The sequence below is a fragment of the Phoenix dactylifera genome, chromosome 8 (genome assembly GCF_009389715.1).
Source record: "Phoenix dactylifera cultivar Barhee BC4 chromosome 8, palm_55x_up_171113_PBpolish2nd_filt_p, whole genome shotgun sequence".
Lineage (NCBI taxonomy): Eukaryota > Viridiplantae > Streptophyta > Magnoliopsida > Arecales > Arecaceae > Phoenix > Phoenix dactylifera.
The window spans coordinates 25,012,651-25,033,054 of record NC_052399.1 but is presented as its reverse complement, the minus strand read 5'-3'; the positions used below and the strand labels follow the sequence as shown (position 1 = coordinate 25,033,054).

Here is a 20,404-nt window from a genome sequence, read left to right as displayed (position 1 = left end):
TAATCAATATGCTCAAGTGGAATCAATTCACACTTGGCGACATTCATGAAAATGAATTAAGGATGCTCATAGTGCAAAGTACATGACTCCCACTCACCTGTCAATCTGGCACAGCCCTGATACGCCTCCAAAAATCTACAGCAGGCAGTGGGGAACTTCTTCCTCTTGTTCCCTAGCTTCTTGCCCAACTGTGACATGCATTTACAATACATTTAGTCTTGTATCAAGGGCTATAATCTACGTGCCAATTATAACATAGGAAACTTTAATTGATTCAACTCCCATGTTCTCTAAATCTTTTCTTTTCTTTCTTTTTTTCCTTTTTAATTAATTAACTCACCATTTATGTGTATTAGGGACTCCTTTGCATGAGTACAAGGTCCCTTTTAGCTTGATCTAGGCTTAATACTCTATTATAGCATGAAATCCCCTATTTTCCACCCGGATGAACAGTAACCCGAACTGACAGTGGGTTACTTCATCCCGGTTTTGATCCACTTTCAGGACTCCAAATTTGATGAAATTTTTACCTAACATTTTACACTCACAGAGAATTCCAAAGAGATAACATGCATCATCATCGGAGGCCGTTTGACCCCCTAAATAATTTACCGAAGTTGGAACTTCGACACAGTTTTTCCGTAGTGCCGGAAAAATTTGTCAAAATCCGATTCTTCTTCTTTTAACCACCTCTACAACCCTTATCCGACCCCTCTAGACTATATCCACCCTTTGTATAGCCTAATGTCATCAAAAGACTAGATAGAGATGGATATTTACCTTTTTCTTTTTGGAAATCGAGGTCCTTGCGTAGAGGGGAAGGAGATCTATGTTTTTCCCTTCAGCTGGCAGCGCAACCGGGATCTCCTTCCTTTTATTTTTCTTCTTCTTCTTCCTCTTCCTTTCTTCCTTTCATTTCCTCTCCTTCTTTTTCTTCCTCTCTGTTGCCGTCTGTGAACCCCCTCCCTCTTTCTTTCTCTGCTTCATTCCGTAGCTCAAACCCTCCAATTAAATCACATCAAAACACTATTCACCCTTTTTTAATATTATTAAATTCCCAATTTGCCTCTGCCACTTCGATATATCTGCAATTATGCCATTATCTTTTGATTCCTTCTCATTTTGCCCTTAACACTTCAACACATCTACTATTATGCCATTAACTTTTGATTCCTTCCAATTTTACCCCTTATATCAATTTTAAAGGACTATTCTATCCCTTTTTTATAAAAAATTTTTTTTTTGGGGTTATTACATTAGGCAAGATTTTAGGTATGGCGAGTCCGAACCATATCAATTAATTATAACAATCCCATGTTATCAATTTGCGGAAATATCCTTGAAGAAACTATTTGCAATAGCTAATTTCGATGAGAGAATTTTTCTTGCAAAATTTTCTATGAACAATCAAATCATAGGGAATTCTCGAACCATCATATAATTTTTTTTTTCTGAAGTAACTCTCCAAAGTATTGACTATTTTTAGAGTATTTTTTATACTCTAGAATTTTATTTTAGTATATCCAAACAAACTCTAAATATAATTTTCCATAGCCTAAACCCAAAATTCATGCAACTCATGACAACCAATCATCAATTACTACATCTATCTAATTTATAAATACAATGATGATGTTCAAATAGTTTATCTTTGGCTAGTTATACATATAAGATATTTATATCTGACAAATAACATTTCATCAATTGCATAAAATACAACTATTACTATGTGCATCAAGTTGTTCCTCCTTTGAAAACAATCACATGCCCCTCATGTTTTGAACTTTATTATTTCAATTAAATTTTAAAAAGTTATCTCCAAAAAGAACACATCTGATTTTATTTTTGAAAAGATAATAATGATACCCCTTCAATTTTAGATATTTCCTAAAGATATCTCATCAATTTTAAGAAGCTTCAAACCGATGCTTCAAGTTTTCAGATCATTCCAAACTAGTCTTGTCGTTCATCTCTGTTAATAGAATTGTGTTGCATAACCATTATATAGTGGCACAAAATTATATTATGATCAAAATATTTTTTGTATCGGTTGTTTGTGGGGTGAAATATTGGCAAAGATCGCAAAGAACCCACCGCATAGATCTCAAAGCACTCTAACCTATGCACAAATATCAAAGCACCCTTAATATAGATTTATAATTAAAAATTATCCACTGCGCAGATTTTAAAGATCCCGATCTCAAAGCATCTTAGTATAGATCTATAGTTAAAAATTATCTACCGTGAAAATCTCAAAAAATTCTGAACCTTTTCCTCCATTCATCCCCACAGAATTTAAGGCATTCCGAACAATTTTATTCATAATTTTTTGCACAAATCTCAAAATATTCTTAATATATGATTTATCGTTAAGGCCCATATATCTCAAAGCACTTCCAGCTTCTTGGTTCATCCGTATTTTGAAAAGAGCGAAACTATTTTGATCATGACAGACAAATATTGTGAGAGTTGAAGCGGCAATTTGGAATGATTTAGAAATTTAAAATACCGATTTGAATTTCTTTTAAACGAAGAGGATATTTCAGGAAAACGTTTATAGTTGAGACTGGCGAGTTTTTTTTCTCCTGACGGGGCGGGGTGTGAATGTAGCGGCGATTCACGCCTCTCACGCGAGCACTGCACCTGTCTAAATCTGGCCATGCATCGCGCAAGCTGGCTTCCAGCGGCGCCATGCTTTCTTCCTCGCCTCGGTCGCGCAGCCGTCGGTCAGCAACTGCGCAGGCTCACGAGTCTTTCCACTACCTGTCGCTTCCCCATTGGCTAATTGGCTATCCGTGCCCGAGCTTTTTAGGGGTCGACACCTCTGCCAACCTCCCAGCCCCCACCTTCTCTCCGCCCTCGAAAACCCAAAACCGGAGAAAGAGAGAACGCGGCTAAGGACGGAGAGAAGTCTCGGTTTTCTCAGCTCTTTTTTCTTTTCCGTTTTCCTTTCCGCTTTATTCCGTGAGATTTCTTCTTGTCGTCTCTATCGTCTCTGCCTTGCTCCATGCTTAGAAAGTTTATCTGTTTGTTATTAGTTTGATTGATACGATTCCTTGCATCCATTTTATTGATTTGGACCATTCTTCTCGCTTCCGTTTTTCTGCGGTCCAAGGAATTTGTATTTTTTTTATTAGGAGGTTAGATTTCATGATTTATATGTTGTTTTCTTCAAATTTTTGTTCAAGTGAAAATTCGGTTTCATTTGAAGGATTAATCTTTGATGAAAGCCGTACATTTCCCCTAAGTTTGCTCTCCTTTTTTTTTTATTTGTTCCGAGAATCCAATTGATGATTCATAGCAGACTTCGGAAGACTGGAAAAAAAAGGAAAAAAGGATGAAAGAATTCGAGCAAATGCATATTCTCGTTTTTCTCTCCATAGTTTCTTGATTCGATTTTTAGCTTTTCTAGTTAATCGAGCTCCGCCGGCAAATAAAAATAAATAATTTTGTACTTTATTATATGTATATATATTTTAATTCCATTGAAGTTTTGATCTAGATCTGTTATTAAATGACTACAGAATATACGAGAGAGTGAGAAGTTCTACATAAAAGAGGAGGAGAAAAGATGTCTTCGGCGGAATCAACTCGTGTGGAGAATGTGTACATGGCCAAGTTGGCCGAGCAGGCAGAGAGGTACGAGGAGATGGTAGAATTCATGGAGAAGGTGGCAAAGACTGTGGATGTGGAGGAGCTCAATGTAGAGGAGCGCAACCTTCTGTCTGTGGCCTACAAGAATGTGATCGGGGCCCGCCGGGCCTCGTGGCGCATCATCTCCTCGATTGAGCAGAAGGAGGAGAGCCGTGGGAATGAGGATCATGTTTCCACGATCAAGGAGTACCGGGGCAAGATTGAGGGTGAGCTCAGCAAGATCTGTGATGGCATCCTGAAGCTGCTTGATTCCCACCTCATCCCCTCTGCCGCTGCTGCTGAGTCGAAGGTGTTCTACCTCAAGATGAAGGGAGATTACCACAGGTTGGTGGGATTATAGAGAATTTTAGAGTTGGGAGGCAGATGAAAAACAGTGTTCAGAATGTTATTGAATGATCATGCTAAACAGGTACCTTGCGGAGTTTAAGACAGGGTCGGAGAGGAAGGACGCTGCTGAGAATACACTGATGGCTTACAAGTCTGCTCAGGTCAGCCTTTTTCTTTTATTCTATCATTGCTGATATCTTGGTAGTGGCCTGGTACTAGTATCTCTTGGAGAAAGAAGAAGCAAATATTTCGACTGATAAAGAATTCTAAATCTATCAAAAGTTTATTTTTTTTCTCATACTCCTATTCATTTACATTGAATCTAGAAAAGTTGGTTTATCGTGATGATTCGGAAGAACTTTGCTTATCATAGCAAAACCTTGTTCTCTTCAAGTATATTTTCCATGAATTTTGCCAAATCACTCATATTTTATTAGTTTAGAAATGATTTTGAATGTTTTGTAGGATATTGCACTGGCTGAACTGGCCCCAACTCACCCGATAAGGCTTGGGCTTGCACTTAATTTCTCTGTTTTCTACTATGAGATCCTGAACTCCCCGGACCGTGCTTGCAGTCTTGCAAAACAGGTTTGTTCCTGCTAATTATACTTCGTTTGATTTCGTATGAAGTCGTTAAGTATTGGCTAGTTCTTGAGCAGTTTGTATTCAGATCTGTTCAGCAGGTATAATTCTTTCTGTTTGTTCTTGCTTCTTAAGCAGAACCAAGAACTCTTACATACAAAGCATAAATAGAACTATTAGAATATGTTTGTCCAACCAAAGATTTTCCAAAGTCTGTTAAAAGTTTGCACAGATAGGCAAAAAAAAAAAAAAACTATTACAAAAGTTTCTACAAGCCTTGTTTACATCATCACATGAGTTGACTGCATTCTCCTTTGCCAGGTTATATCCATAAATGATGTCTGCGGTATTATCTAATATGGGCTATCTCTTGGAGTAAAATATTTATGAAGTGGAACTTAGGATACTTGATTGGTAACCTTGTAATAGACTATTCTTCGCCTTACCTAGGATTAAAATAGATAAGTGTGCAATTTCCCCTCAGTTATGTGTTGATGTTTGCATGCTTGGCATGATGGTGAGTGTGCAGGTGTCAGTCTGGATGTGCATACATTTATGTTTTTGCATTCATGTCTGTTATAGGTGGATGATTTGTACTGCTATAATAGATAGAATCTATGTTAGGTAATGATTAAATATATAATATCATTCATACAAGATTAATAAATTCTAGTGGTCTATTAATGGTATGGAAATTAAAATAGGAGAGATTTAAAACAGCATGAAGCAAATTGATGGCCTAGAGGGGAGCACGGAAGAACTCAAGGCATGATTTGACAACATGATGAATAATTTCGTAATTTTTTCAATTTTTTGTTTTCTTAAATTTTTGTTTCTATCTATAATTTTGATCATCATCGTTGTCGTATTTGTAATTTTATCGTTGTTTTGATGTCACTTATACAATGAAATGAAATGGAATTTTAGTAGATTAGTTAATATATTTATAAGTAAATATACACACAATACAACATATGGAGTACTTTAATGTATTTAAATTACAAAAAACGTACCGACATCTAAAATCTTGTGGAGTATCAATATCTCTCGTAGACATCGGCATTGTGCTTGTAGCTGGGCTCGACACAACAAAACAAGACTCCAAGAACATTGTGACCTAGTCCTGCATCTATATCCTCCCATAATTTGAGCTTGTTGGATAGCTATCTTGAGAGAAGTAATTTGTGTACTCTAGATAGGTGGCTTGAGAGGAGTTATTTGTCTGATATTGGGCTAGCTACCTGAAAATCCCAGAAGCAAAATCTAATCCACAAGATACTTGATACTGTGAAGGATGGTGCCTGCTTATACGATACCTTAGACAAACTATATCCATATTGTCACTGTCTGTTTATATGAAATAAGATTGATGCAGCACAAGTGCGGGGAAAGAGGAGAAGAAGGAAGAACAAGAGAGGGAGAAGGAAGAAGAGGTTCTAGGGACGCAGAAAGAAGATAAGGGGAGGAGGAGGAAGAAGAAGAATAAGATGTGGGGGAAAAGAAAGTTCTTAATCATTCATTAAAATCCTAATCATGAAAATAGTCTCCTATATATAGGGCCAAATAAACATAATTAACATAAAACTCCCTTACATAAAATAACTTCTAATAAGCCCACAAATAACACAAATAAGTCCTAAAATGCAAACAAGCCCAGAAATAAAAATAAAATAAATATGCAAATAAACGAGTCCGACTCAATCCGGGGGCTCAGGATCATCTGGATGAAGGGCTCTGATGTCCCCATCAACTCCTCCCGGATGAGAAAAACTCGACCCCGTCGAGTACAGGTCTGGCCGGCTATCGTACTGCTCCAGAAGATCGGGGTCAAGGCGCTGCAACTGTGCTATGGAAATCCACGTCACATCAGACTTTGGTCGACCTTTCCACCGAACAAGGTAACGTTGGTAACTACCGTTCCTGGTTGAAATAACCTGCTCATCCAATATATGTTTTATTTGTTCTCTGCGTATATGAAATGTGGGAGGTGGTGGCTCAACAGCAGGTAATAGGTCAGGGTGTCCAACATGGGCATGTATATCAATAAAGGGGTCAGAAGGCATGAATATTATCTTTTTGTATGGAACTAAATCTTCAATATTAAATGTCGCACTAATCCCATAATCATCAGGAAGATCCACAACATATGCATTCGAACTGATTTTCTTTAAAATTTTGAACGGTTCTGCACTACAAGTTTGCAATTTCTTAAACGTATCTAAAGAAAATCGTTCAAGCCTAATTCTTATCATGACGTAATCTTTTTCACTTAACTCTTTATAACGTCTGTGTAAGTCAGCAAGGGATTTATATTTTAAGTTATTAAAGTGACTACAATTGCTGATTTCTTGATACAATGAATGTGGATGTGATGCAATTGATTGTGCAGACTCAAAGACTCTATACTGATGAGACATGAAAAACAGGTCTATGGGTTGCCTAGGTTTGTAATCATGCACCACTTCGAATGGATTTATGCCTATGGACTTATGAACCGAACTATTATATGCAAACTCAACTGTCGGTAATATTAAATCCCAGATCCTAGCATATGCATTTGGGTTGAGCCTATGATGTGGAAAGTTGGGCAGAAATACTCCGGAAACTAGATCAATTGCGTGTTGGATATCACGCATCGGAGAAAGTGCATCTGGAAGATCATCAGGGACTACATCATTAAACTCCTCTAGAAGGGAAACTACTATAGGGGAATGTTCAAGATTGGACTCCACATGGGTATCTTTAGCTACAAGTGCCAATTCAGGTGACTGGCTCTCAATATCTGTCACTACCTCTTCCACAGTAGTGATGTGAAGTGGCTTGGTTGTACTTAGATCAATAGTCTCCCTTTGGGAATCATTTTGGACAAAATCTAATTCTATAGGTTCGTCTTCAAAGTCTTCTTCGTAGTCTTCTATATTTGGTTCATACACTTCTTCGACATATTCGACCTCTTGGCTCCTAACTTCTGGTTCAGTAATCAGGTAGGTCCTAATGGAACATTGGGATGCTATGTGGTCGAATTGTTGACACCTTGAGCATTGGGTTTGGTGCCCAAGAAAATGGGGAAGGATTACAGGTGGTGCAACCAAACCGATTTTAGGTTGGGCTGCAATAGGGGTTGGCGGTGTAGGGGTCCTAGAATTTTGCATGAGCTCACGGATCTCTTGTGTGAATTCCTTATATCCAGCCTGCATGGCAACGATCTGTTCTAGGAGAGACCTCAAAATGTCGGAATTCATGGTAGCTACAGGGGTTTTAGGTTGATTGAGATAGTACTCCATATCACTACAGGTTGGCATGCAATGATGACACTGGGTGATGATGTGAAATGCAGTGTCACTAATGAAACCCTAATAACTATGATGTAGGACCAAATTTGATGCAGGACAACCTACTAATGCAATCTATTGTGATTTCAGAAATCAGCAAGTCTTCACAAGAATAACTTAAAATTTAAATGTTGCTGATTTTTACTTCGGTTATTCAGAATTAAGGATTAAGATTATTCAATTTAAGAAATTAGATTGCAATCAAGTAGTACAGTTGTTCTGATCCTAAATCAATCTGATCGAAGAATGTTGAGAAACATCCAGTTGTTAGGGTGTGCTAATTTAATATTTAGATTTTAAAAGGGCAAATAGGATGGGTTTGAAAGTAGGGGTTCTATGTTCTGAATTTTGACAGCAAAAGCAAGTTTTCAAAATGTGGCTATCATGCAAGAGAACTAGAACATAATTAAATGAACAAGCCCAAGAAAAGTAGAAACCTTATTACTTGTCGTGAAGGGCGACCAGAATGTGTGCTCGTGGGCCGGGGCGATGATCGGTGCGCGGTTGCAGCTGATGGACCCTTTCAATTGGCTTCTACTTGCGTCTGCTTACATCAAATTGACGAGCTGCAGTTTTTGTAGGCATGATGGATTGGCCTTACGAGAGAAAAGTGGCTTGAGTTATGGGCTTTGGGCCAGTTGGTCTTGGACCTGTGAGGAGGACTGATGCCGAGTGTGGGCTGCGTGGCCGTTAGTGGATGGAAGGGGAAGATGGGTTGGAGGAGTGGGGGTTTGATGTGCGGGGCTCGAGGGCCTTTGGTGAGAGGGAAGTGGGGGTCAGGTGTGGTTTGGATAGGAGGGGGTTTTCTTGGTGTTGGGCTCTGATGGCTGGAGAAAGAGGAGAAGGGTTGGTCGGTTAAAAGGGAGAGGGATTTGTGTGGAAGGAGACGTCAGCGGCCGAAATGGAAGGGAGAGGGTTCGGAATGGTGACGGGCGGCGGCGGAGCAGAGGAAGCGGCAGGCGGGTGGCGGCGGAGCTCGAGGGAAGGAGGGGTTGGGCGGCGCGGTGGAGGCGGACACTGAAGAAAGAAGGGGATGGTGGCTTCGGCTGGTGGAGCGGAAGCGGCGAAGGGTGGGCGGCGCGCGGCGGAGCTCGGCGGCGGCACGGGTGGAGCGGCGCTCAATGGCGGTGGCGCTGCATGCGGCCGGAGAAGACGAACAGAGGTAGGTTTTTTTTTTCTCTTTTTTTTTTGCTTTTTTTTTTTTTGCATGCACGTGCGGTCACGTGCGGAGCTTTTTTTTGGACCCGGATTACCGGGTTGCGGGTTATCGGGCTGAGAACTTACCCGTTACCCTGATTCCTTCTTCAACCTCCCGATGGTTCGGAAGGGCGAGCCGTTCCTCGCGGCGGCGGCTGCGGGGACGGGCTGCGGCGGAACTCTGCAGCGACGGGACGATTGGTTCATAGGCTCTGGCAGGCGGCGGCTTCCGGCGGCGCGGCGGCGGTCACGGCTGCGGCTCCGTGACCTGCGGCGGTGGATGGCGGCCGTTCACTGGATTCCGCGAGCGGCGATTTCCTCCGAGGGGTTGCGGCGGCGGAAGAAAGGGATGGGGCGGCGGCGGCGGAAAGGAGCGGGCTCAGGGAGGGACACAGTGGAACTTCTCGGCCGCGGGGAAGATTTCTTCTTCTTTTTTTTTTTTTTGCTGTTTGCCTGTGACGCTTGATCCCGGACGGCTACGGCTTAACTTTTGGGAGACCGCAGAAGAACCACTGGTGGTCTGGCGGCGGGTGGTAGAGGTGTTCACGGGGGTGACGGCTGGTGGGAAGGACCCACAGACAGGGTTTCCCCTTTGCCTCTGGTGAGAATCGAGAAAGAAAGAGACTAGATCCCGGGCGTTGGCAGATAACTTAGCTTGTGGCTTTGGCAGCGGGGGCAAAGCCGGCGGCTCTGATACTAAGTTGATGTAGCACAAGTGCGGGGAAAGAGGAGAAGAAGGAAGAACAAGAGAGGGAGAAGGAAGAAGAGGTTCTAGGGACGCAGGAAGAAGAGAAGGGGAGGAGGAGGAAGAAGAAGAATAAGATGTGGGAGAAAAGAAAGTTCTTAATCATTCATTAAAACCCTAATCATGAAAATAGTCCCCTATATATAGGACCAAATAAACACAATTAACATAAAACCCCCTTACACAAAATAACTCCTAATAAGCCCACAAATAACACAAATAAGCCCTAAAATGCAAACAAGCCCAGAAATAAAAATAAAATAAATATGCAAATAAACGAGTCTGACTCAATCCGGGGGCTCAGGATCATCTGGATGAAGGGCTCTGATGTCCCCATCAAAGATCCAATATACGACTCAGATCTAAATATGTCTAAGGAACCTACTCACGTGCCATATCATCTACATTAGCAGTGTCATATCTTAAACAACCTCGAGAGGCCCATTTTTTATATATAATAGTATCCTCGTGGGCTCTATTAGGTTGTACATCGTGGTTCTTGTCCTGTATGGTATGAGTAAATTGGAATTATTGGTGAATTGAAGACCATCTTGAGGTTGAGTCATAAACTGTCGTGTCACTTTGGTTACCAAATGCATTATCGCTCGAGCTGTCGACATCACTACAATTGTGGGATGATCTGGTCTCAAAATTTGAGCGAACATACTCCTTGACTCTCTTGAATGGATGTACAACTAGTTTTCCTATTCTTTTCTTGCTAGCTTGAGCACCTGCCGTCTTTCCCTGGATGCTCCTTTTTGTCTAGCTCGAGGTCCGCCAAAGGTACCGGCTCAAGCCGAACCGAATCCACCAAATTGGTAGGGCGTGCCAGTTCACGGAATGGTATGCCCTTTTCTTGATGACTCTATTCCTGTAGGTCTATCAAGTACGCTCGTTAATCTAATACACAATCCTATTTTTTCATATTTTTTAATTTATTTATATATTTTTAATAATTTTTAATTTCAAAAAATATTTATATATCATAAATTCAGAAAAATATGATTTCTACCTTAGAAATTACTTCTGAATTATGTAATACGTACTACTAATTTTTCATAATTTTTTGTATTAATTATATATTTTTAATAATTTTTAATTTCAAAAAATATTTATATATCATAATTTCAAAAAATAAGATTTTTACCTCAGAAATTACTTCTGAATTACGTAACACGCACTACTAATTTTTCATAATTTTTTGTAGTAATTATATACTTTTAATTATTTTTTGAATTTAAAAATAATTTTTAAATATTAATATTTTTTAAAATAATTAGTTCAGATCCATGTAGAAATCAATAATGGATGCTATATATATTTTTCTAGGCCTTCGCATATGCATCAAAGGCAACTTATTTCTCAATTTTTTTAAAATTTAGGCTTAGACTACTGTACGCATGATCGTATCAAAACTTGAATGAATGAACACCAAATTTTTTTAGAGAGTAACTTGCATGTCCCTAAATACATTTTTGATTTTACATTTTTTTATTTATATTTGTTTTAAAAAAATATTTTTTTAATCCAAAAATATATTTTTAATTTTTAAAAATTATATATAATTCAAAAATTAAAATTTTTTATGTCAGCGTATACATCGTCCATAGATCTACAACATATAAAAAAAAGCCCAAATCAAAAAAATTGGCATGATCTTCTCTTATTTTGCAATTTTTAAGTTATTTTTTCAAACTCCCAAAAAGGAAGGAGATAGAAAAGAGGAAGCACACTTTATTTAGTCTTGGCCCTTCTTTCTGATAGCCTGAATCGATATTGTTTGTGGATTTTTTGGAAAGGAGAAGCCTTGGCTCTGTGTGGACTGACCGTTGAGAAGACCTTCTTGGGCCTTCCCTTTCAGTGGCGTTGGATTTTTAAAGCTAGTGGCCGCGCTGTGGCATTATAATGCCACAACGCCCTTGACTCGGTGACCGGTTTGCACCGAGTCCATATCAAACCTAACCTAACCGGTTCCAGCAGGTGCCATTGACGTTCCGACTCTAGGGGGCTGGAACTGTTTTTATATAGCGAACTGACCCAGTTTGGCACCGGGTCGATTCGATACTTCCTGCGGCACGGCATGGTTTGGTAGACCCTAGCTTGTAATGTGAGGGCTCAAATGGATTTCTGTGCCTAGTAATCTCGTCCATCGGCTATTTTTTAGTTAGGCTCGCCTGGATGGCAGTTTGAATCTACGTCTTCTCATCATCCGGTACGGACTCCTCGTAGCTTTTTGGATCCTTGGAGTGGTATGATGAAGGCTTTGCTACCTAATGCTTTAGCTTTATTCTCTTCTTAACTACTTTCTCCTTGGCCACCTTAAAATCAGCGAAGTACTTCATAAGCTGGTGGACCTCCGATGCGCATTTTTGGCAGGCAAACATGTCAGGGTAACCACCGGCCGAATGATGCATTAATGGTTACCCCTTCTCTCCTCGAACTTTATGTTGCAGCACTTGCACATCTAGTGGTGCCGACACTCGAGCGTGACCCCATGATTCGAAACAATATTACACTTTGCCTCCTTCACTAGATCTATTCCTGCAAGTTTATCGAACATGTCAAACATTTTTTTGTCAATTGATAATTTGAAAATTAGTGAAATTGCATTGTAATTAAAAAAATACCAAATTAGTCTAGAAAAATACTTGTACATTATCTATATGTAATACAAATATTTAATAATTTTTAGACTTTCTTAAATATTTTTAATTAATTTTTTATAATAAATTGATATATTTCTAAAAAATTATTTTAATTCAGAATAATGTAGAACTCTAACATAGATCTAGATATATTTTTATCTTAGATTATTATTATTTAATTAGTTATTTAAAAATAGTGAAATTTTACTATAATGCAATAAATTAGTTTCTACTTTAGAAAGTATTTTTGAATTATCCACGCATAATACTACTTTTTTTTTATTTTTTTGTATTATTTAAATTTTTTAACTATTATTTTAATTGTAAAAATGATTTTAAAAATAAAATATTCAGAAATTTAATTTGAGTTTGGATCAGTGTAGATCCTACCAAGGATGCTACATTTATTTTTTTTGAGTCCATGGGTTTTTATGCACAGTAGGCTGCTTATTTTTTCAATTTATTGAAATTTGAGCCCATGCCTTTATGTGCATGATCATGCCCAAACTTAAATAAATCGATACCAATTTAGAAAGTAGCATGCACACCCCTAAATATGCTACTAATTTTACAATATTTTTTATCATTATTTTATTTTTTATTAATTTTTTATCCGAAAATATATTCTTAATTTAAAAAAATTATGCAATTAACAAAAATTATGATTTTGATGGTATTTTTAGGTCATCTATAGATCTACATTATATCATGAAATCGTGCCAAAATTTTTGATTTTCTCCTACTTTCTTATTTTCTTGTCGATTTTTGGCCTTGAATGAAAAAGAGAGGAAGAAGGGAAGGGAGAGGGGCATTAATTGTTTCTACCTCCAATCTAGCTTAAATCTGCAAATTTCCTACCCTTCTAGCAATTTTCTACGATTTCTTTTAGAAAAATGAGGGAGAGGCTCAGAAGGTATGGGAGGCCTTTTAAGCCTTCCACCTTAATTATTTAAGAGGGGAGGGGCTGATTGTAAGGGTGGCAAAAAGTAACCCGACTTGTTAACGCGACCCATATCCGACTTGCAATAAAAAGGTTTGGATTCGGGCTAAACAGGATCGGGTCGCAAACATGTTGACTCATTTAAACTATGTGATAATTGGGTTGGGTTTGGGTTCCAAATTCTTGACCTGCTTAAGTTGTTTAACTCATTTAATAATTGAGTCAGGTCGGGTAAGCCGTTTAAAACACATCACACAGTTTAAATATTTGCGCTTTTGGAGAGTTCTAGAGCACCCTTTCCTCTCCTCATCGTTCTCTCTCTATCTCTTTCTCCCTCTCGTCCCTGTCTCATCTTCCCTTCACCATCAGATCCATGCTCCCTTTGCTCCATAATCGGAGGCTCTCACCAAGGGTTTTCGTCACCATGCCGCCTTCTAAGCATCCTCACAGTCACTATCTTGTCGAGCCACTTCTACTTCCCATCCTCTCTCCCTCATCCTTCTCCTCCTTCTCCCCTTCTCTTCCCCCCTTCTCTTTGTCTCACAATCGATGTCTTCTTCCTAAGGCTAAAGGGGTCTCTCCTAGGGACAAGCCTCAACTATGAGGGCATTCTCTCTAGGGTTTTGAGCTCCATCTCACAGTCACCCATTGTACCCTCCGAGGCTACCACCATCTCCAAGAAGCTCACTGGAGCTCTAGCCATGCCACCTGGATCACCAGCACCACCTTCCTTGTCCTGGTGGTGCCCCTAATCATTGAGATGGACCGGGAACAGCAGATGAATGATATCGAGATGCAGCAGGCCAGCCTTCTTGGCACCGCTATCCCTCCATGGCCACCCCGCCCCTCCTAAGTGATCGTTGGTTAGGTCAGCAAGGTTCTCCCCACTTAGGGCTTTCATTATGTTTGGTGTTCTTGATCTTGTAAGAAGCTCAAACCATGGGCCATAAAGGTTTTGCCTTTTGAAGTTACTATAGCCTATAATTGAAGTCATTATCTCTATCTCGTGTTTAATGTTCTGATGGAATTAGTTCTATTTGGTTTATCTTTGGTAATTATATCAGATGGAATGTTTTCAAGGTGATGTATTTCCTTTGATTCTTGGTTGTATCGCTAAATCCATGTCCGAGTTACTTATCTTGCATTCATCAAGAACTCGATTCTTTTGTGTTCTTTGATAGACAATAAAATTCACTTTATTTAGTTTTAGCAACAAAACAACCTGTTAGACAGGTTAAGCAGGTTGCATCAAGTTACCTGTTTATTAAACACGATAGGTCTAGGTTTCAAATCCTGTCACTCTCATGAATTTCAAAGGAAAACCTGTGTTCTGAGAGAGAGGGGGACAATGGTAAATGGTTAAATATATCAAAGATTTTCAGATTTAATTGAAGATAGATTGTGGGGTATGATTACTAGAAAGAGTAGTTATACAAACCTATTCGATCTCATCAACTCATAGGGAGATTGGATTTTCAGCACTAAAAATTATCTCTGTTATTATAATGCAGGTTGTGGGGGTTGCATCTCAACACCATGAACTCCACTTCACCCTTTTTTTGACTTCTCCCTCTTTTTCATCATTTTTGTAAATGACCCTTTTTTTAATACTTTTCTAATAGCACTCCTACCCTGGTTTGTTTCTTGCTTTCCTTCTTGCCCAAAGAGATCGAATAGGTTTCTAGTTAAGGAATGACCTTGATGCATCCATGTCGAACCCACTAGAATATGAGTTCCCAGAATATTAGCTAGCTGTCTTTCTGACACATGCACCCCATTTGCAAAGTACTGGTTTGTGTAATGGAAATTGGATATGGAAAAGGTGAAGCTAGAGGCGTTCAAAATAATTACTAGAGCCTCCATGCATGGTAATTTTACAAGCCTATGAGGATCATAATGTGGCAACAAATGGACTAGAAAGGTGAGCATGAACTACTTATGATCAAATGCTGCCAAGTCGGTGCATAAATGAAGCATTTAAACAGTAGTAGATTGGCAAGGTATTTGTTTTCAAAGAGATTGCACAGCACGTGTAGGCTGTCAAGGGATTGCACAGCACGTGTTATATGGGCTGCATATGTTGGTCACTAATGCAATCACTATTTTTAAAATATTAATAAATAAATAAATATAATAAAAGCAATAATAGTAGTTTCTTTTGATAAACAATCACAATATTTTTAATAACAAAATCAACTAAAACAATTAATTTTTGTTATTTAGTATGTAATAGCAATAGTTAAACCAATATATTAATATTCATTCCTGTAACCAGCCAACTCGAAATGCATGTGCAACCCATCCAACGGTAGGAATGGCACTGGGTAGGGTACTTGCAAAATTTGCCCTACCCGTATCTGAACCCATTTAAAATCCTACTATCCAAATCCGATTAAAAATTTGTCCAAAAATTTCAAACTCGTCCCATCAAACCGATTAATCTTTATTTGGATCGGGTCATTTGGGTTAGGCCAAGTAGCCGACCTGAAATTACAAAAAAATAAAAAATAAAAAAGTGGGGGAGCATAGGGAAGGACCTTTGCATAGGGTGGGAGAGAGAGGGAGAGAGGGAGGAGAGAGAGGGAGAGGAAGAAAGGGAGAGGGAGGGGGAGAGAGAGAGAGGGAGAAGGAAAAAGAGAGGGCTTGAAAGCCCTCGTCATCGGGCGTGGGGAGCTCGAAACCCTAACCCTATCCCCACGTGTGAGAGAGAGGGAGAAAGGGGGATGCATACCTTTAACATCGATGGGGGTGGGCGAGAGGCGAGGCTCGCGAGTACTAGGGGAGGCGAGGGTTGCAAGTCGAATGGATGGGCCAGCTGGTGAGGGCGCTTTATACTGAACCAAATGGATAGTTTGAACTTTGAATTGTGCTGGTAGTAGACCGTTTTGGTTCGGTATGCCCCAAATTTGCCGGTTCGATATAGTTTGGCAAACATTACTTTGAATTGCAGTCATCTGAAGTATGTATCCCTTTTTTTTAATGAATTATCTTATGCTCATGTTTGTAGTATGTAATTTCTTTTTTCCAAATAAATTGTACTTTGCCATCTTATGCTTAGATAATTTTCTACCAAATTTGCAGTATTCTAATGTCAAATCTAATGAACTTGCTGAAGTTCATGTGAATACTTCACCTGGATCTGTCAAATATGTGCGCTCCAAGTAATATGGAAGATATCAAATTAAATGTTGTTAAAAGCAAGTTATATATTGCTGAAGTTCATGTGAATGCTATGGTTCTTTTCTTTTAAATTATTAGATGAGTGTATAACCTTCTCTGCAAGACTGGAAATTTGGTTTGCATCAGATTCTGTTATAGTCCCCACCCCACCCCCCCCCCCCCACAAAAAAAGTGGCTAAGATAAGTGTGGAGGCTCAAGAGGCATATATACAATATAGGGCTCGGTATTTATAAGGGGGTTTGATTTGAATTGGGATAGCCTAAAAGTTATGCCCAGTTTTAAAGGTATGGATCAAGGAACTTATCCGTGCAATTGATTTAGATGCAAACTGGAAACTTCTTAAATGATGGCTTACCATCATGTATTATTTTTTAATCAAAATGAATAAGGGTGTAAGTGAGTGTAACTAAATCAGGGTTAAGCATGCCTTCAATGAGAAAGACCAGGCTGTCTTGATGAAATATTTTATGAGATTGAAGACACATAAAATTGGATAATATTCTGGAAATCTGTTTTCAAGAATATTGCGTTGAATTGGTGTAACAAAGTACCGGTTGCATTGTTAGACAAAAGGAAGCATGTGCTGCTCGTATCTGGCTAGGAGTTCATATAGTTGGGTCATAAAGGCTATATGTTTTTTAATAATTTGTTATCTCAATCTAGAATTAAATTTCAGGAATACTTTTAAGGGGTAGGCCATCTTGTGATCTCTGTGCTGGTGATGAGACTTTGACGTTGTCATTCAATCTTTATTGTCAGTTCTGCCTCTGTTTTGCTTGTGTGAAATCAGGTTTCTTAATTAATTGGATATGTTTACAAGAAACCTAGTTTTGGTAAAGAATGCAAAATTTCTGATTGGTTTTGATATTCATATGCTCTTGAATGAGTGATGAATTTAATTCAGAATTTAGTATAAAAATTTTAAAGATGAATTATTCAACTACATGATAGTATCTGCTTCCTCTTTTTACCTGCCATTTCCCAAGTTAGTATGGTTTTGACTATGTTCTCTAAAATTCCGTCATTTAGACCTTCTCTAAACCATTTTTAACCATTAACTCCAGTCACTTTACCTAATTTTTAGTCTAGTGCTAAAAACCCTTAGAATTAAACAAGAAGTCCAACTTTTAATGAATATCCAATCTGGTGGAAAAATATTAGCAGTATGTGAGTTAGAAGTCAATTAAGAACCCTGTATCTACACCCTCCTCTGCAATAACAGTAAATTTTGAACCTTAAAAATCAATACATGTATTAATCCCTTTTAGTGCCAATTAAGCCATAAAAAATTCGAAGGCTTTGAACCCTAGCCTAATTCAGAATTGCAACTTCATATAAAGCAACACTGACATTTATCCTTGACCTTAATCCCAAATCTGAGAACTTGACCTTCTTCTATGCATCATTCTCTTAAAATTTATTGATCATTACTATAATTAAGTTTGAATGGCAGCTATCTTATTCTTCATATGCTCTCATATGATTCCACATTTCTAAAATTGAATTTTGCTAGATGTAAAAAAAGAAACTAAAGTGCCTTACTTTCCATCTTTTCCGTTTTAAATGTAAAATTACAGACCAGTGCCATGACTGTTTTAAGAGATTGATGGATACCTTGTCTATGTTTCATTTGAAAGTTTCAACAAGGTTTTTTTTTTTAATTTTGTTTTTTTATTTTAATATGGTTGATTCCAGATCTGGCTGAGATTTCCCTTCGATCGGGTGGTTTTTCTTTGTTATCTTTGTTAAAATGTTTTGTGCTTTTCAGGCTTTTGATGAGGCTATATCTGAGTTAGACACTTTAGGCGAGGAATCCTATAAGGACAGTACACTGATCATGCAGCTTCTCCGGGACAACTTGACCCTTTGGACCTCTGATATCATGGTCTTATTCTTGCCTTCAGAAATTTCCGCCATTTTGTCCGTTATTTGATATTTGTATCATCCACCCTTACGATCTTTCATGTGTTATGGTTTCCAGGAAGATGCTGGGGATGAGATCAAAGAAGCTCCAAAGAAGGAAGCAGGAGAGGGGCAGTAATGGACCCATCCGTTCTTTCAGGATGGTGCCATGTACCCTGGAGTTTGTGGTTTCTTTTAAGTAGATATAGTGGCAATTCACATAAGCATGCAGGATGTCACTCGAAACTGCTGTTGTGTGTGGGTGCACCTCCTTTCTATTTGACCTACCAGCAAACATGTTTTACTTATTGATTGCTGTTCTAATTGTGCAAACTCGTTTTCTTTTTTTATTCATGTGGTGGATGGTGTTCTGTTGAAATATATTAAATTATAGACTGAGGATTTGAAAGAGTAAAGAAAGGCATGTGGCGACTTTGGATCACTAGTGAACGATGGGCCAGGGTATGCGGCTCTCGCAATTGCAGGATATGGGGCAGATCAGATGTGCGGGACCTTGCCTCTAATGCTGAGCTTTTTTTATATAATTATTATGTAATTATGGGGTTGAGACAAACCTTTATTGCCTCATTATTGTTATATTTTATCTGTGAGAACTTTTAGGCTAGCACATTAGTAACTCCTACTGAAATCAACCTGGTGAATATTGTACTGGACAATTTTGGAAGTTGTGGAGTGCTGTGTGAGAGCATTTGAAAAGATTCCTTCAATGATGTACGACTTAATCTTGTTGACTTTACCAGGTCAAACTGTTTAAAATCTTTCCAGATTTCACCAGTTTGAACTGTTGAAATCTGATAAGCTTTACTACTAATGGAAGTTGAAATCATACTTTGCTTTTTCTAGGTTGAAGCCTATGGAGGTCTGTTGCCCTCTAATTTTACCGCTGATGGTGCTGTTCATCTATCACTCATGAATTTCAAAGGAGAACCTGTATGTTCTGAGAGAGAGGGGGGACAATGGTAAATGGTTAAATATATCAAAGATTTTCAGATTTAATTGAAGATAGATTGAGGGGTGTGATTACTAGAAAGCATAGTTATACAAACCTATTCGATCTCATGAACTCGGAGATTGGATTTTCAGCACTAAAAATTCTCTGTTATTATAATGCAAGTTGTAGGGGTTGCATCTCAAAACCTTGAACTCCACTTCACCCTTTCTTTGACTTCTCCCTGCTTTTCATCTTTTTAGTAAGCACATCCTTTCTGTCAATCCTTTTCTAGTTGCGCTCCTACCCTGGTTTGTTTCTTGCTCTCCTTGCCCAAAGAGATCGAATAGGTTTCTTGTTAATCAATGGCCTTGATGCACTATGTCGAACCCACTAGAATATGAGTTGCCAGAATATTAGCTAGCTGTTTTTCTGACACATGCACCACATTTGCAAAGTACTTGTTTGGGTAATGGATATTGGATACGGAAACGGTGAAGCTAGAGCGAGGCGAACAAAATGATTACTGGAGCCTCTTTTACAAGCCTATTGAGGATCATAACGGGGCAACGAATGGACTAGAAAGGTGAGCATCAACTACTTATAATCAAGTGCTGCCAAGCCAGTGCATAAATGAAGCATTTAAACAGTAGTAGATTGGCATGGTATTAGTTTTCAAAGAGATGGATATAAGGCCTGTTAACGAGCCGAGTTGCCAAAGCTCGGCTCGAGCTTGGCTCGTTAGTCAAACGAGTCCAAATCCGAGTCAAAAATGAGGTCCGTTTAAATTTGAGCCCGAGCCCAAGCAGCTCACGAGCCTTTTCGAGCTTATGACTTAACACCGCCCAGTGCCCACCGAGTACTTCGAGGCAACAAAGAAAAAAAAAAGAACCCACACAAGGGCAAGAGGAGAGAGAGAGAGAGAGAGAGAGAGAGAGAGAGAGTTCTCT

General features: G+C 38.8%; 1 protein-coding gene across 5 annotated transcripts; it reads left to right on the top strand.

Moving 5' to 3' along the window:
- Positions 1-2,591: 2,591 nt before the first annotated feature.
- On the top strand, positions 2,592-18,958 carry LOC103715337 (14-3-3-like protein). 5 transcript variants are annotated; one of them, XM_039129354.1, is made up of 6 exons: positions 2,592-2,814; positions 3,525-3,978; positions 4,064-4,142; positions 4,447-4,569; positions 18,372-18,488; positions 18,585-18,958. In XM_039129354.1, exons 2-6 carry the CDS (start codon positions 3,572-3,574, stop codon positions 18,642-18,644), a joined length of 786 nt encoding a protein of 261 aa, XP_038985282.1. In that variant the 5' UTR covers positions 2,592-2,814; positions 3,525-3,571; the 3' UTR covers positions 18,645-18,958. The 5 variants fall into 5 exon arrangements, with proteins under 5 accessions (XP_038985282.1, XP_008801149.2, XP_008801147.2 ...); XM_008802927.4 differs by having other exon boundaries at positions 2,592-2,916; XM_008802925.4 differs by having other exon boundaries at positions 2,592-2,964.
- Positions 18,959-20,404: the final 1,446 nt, after the last annotated feature.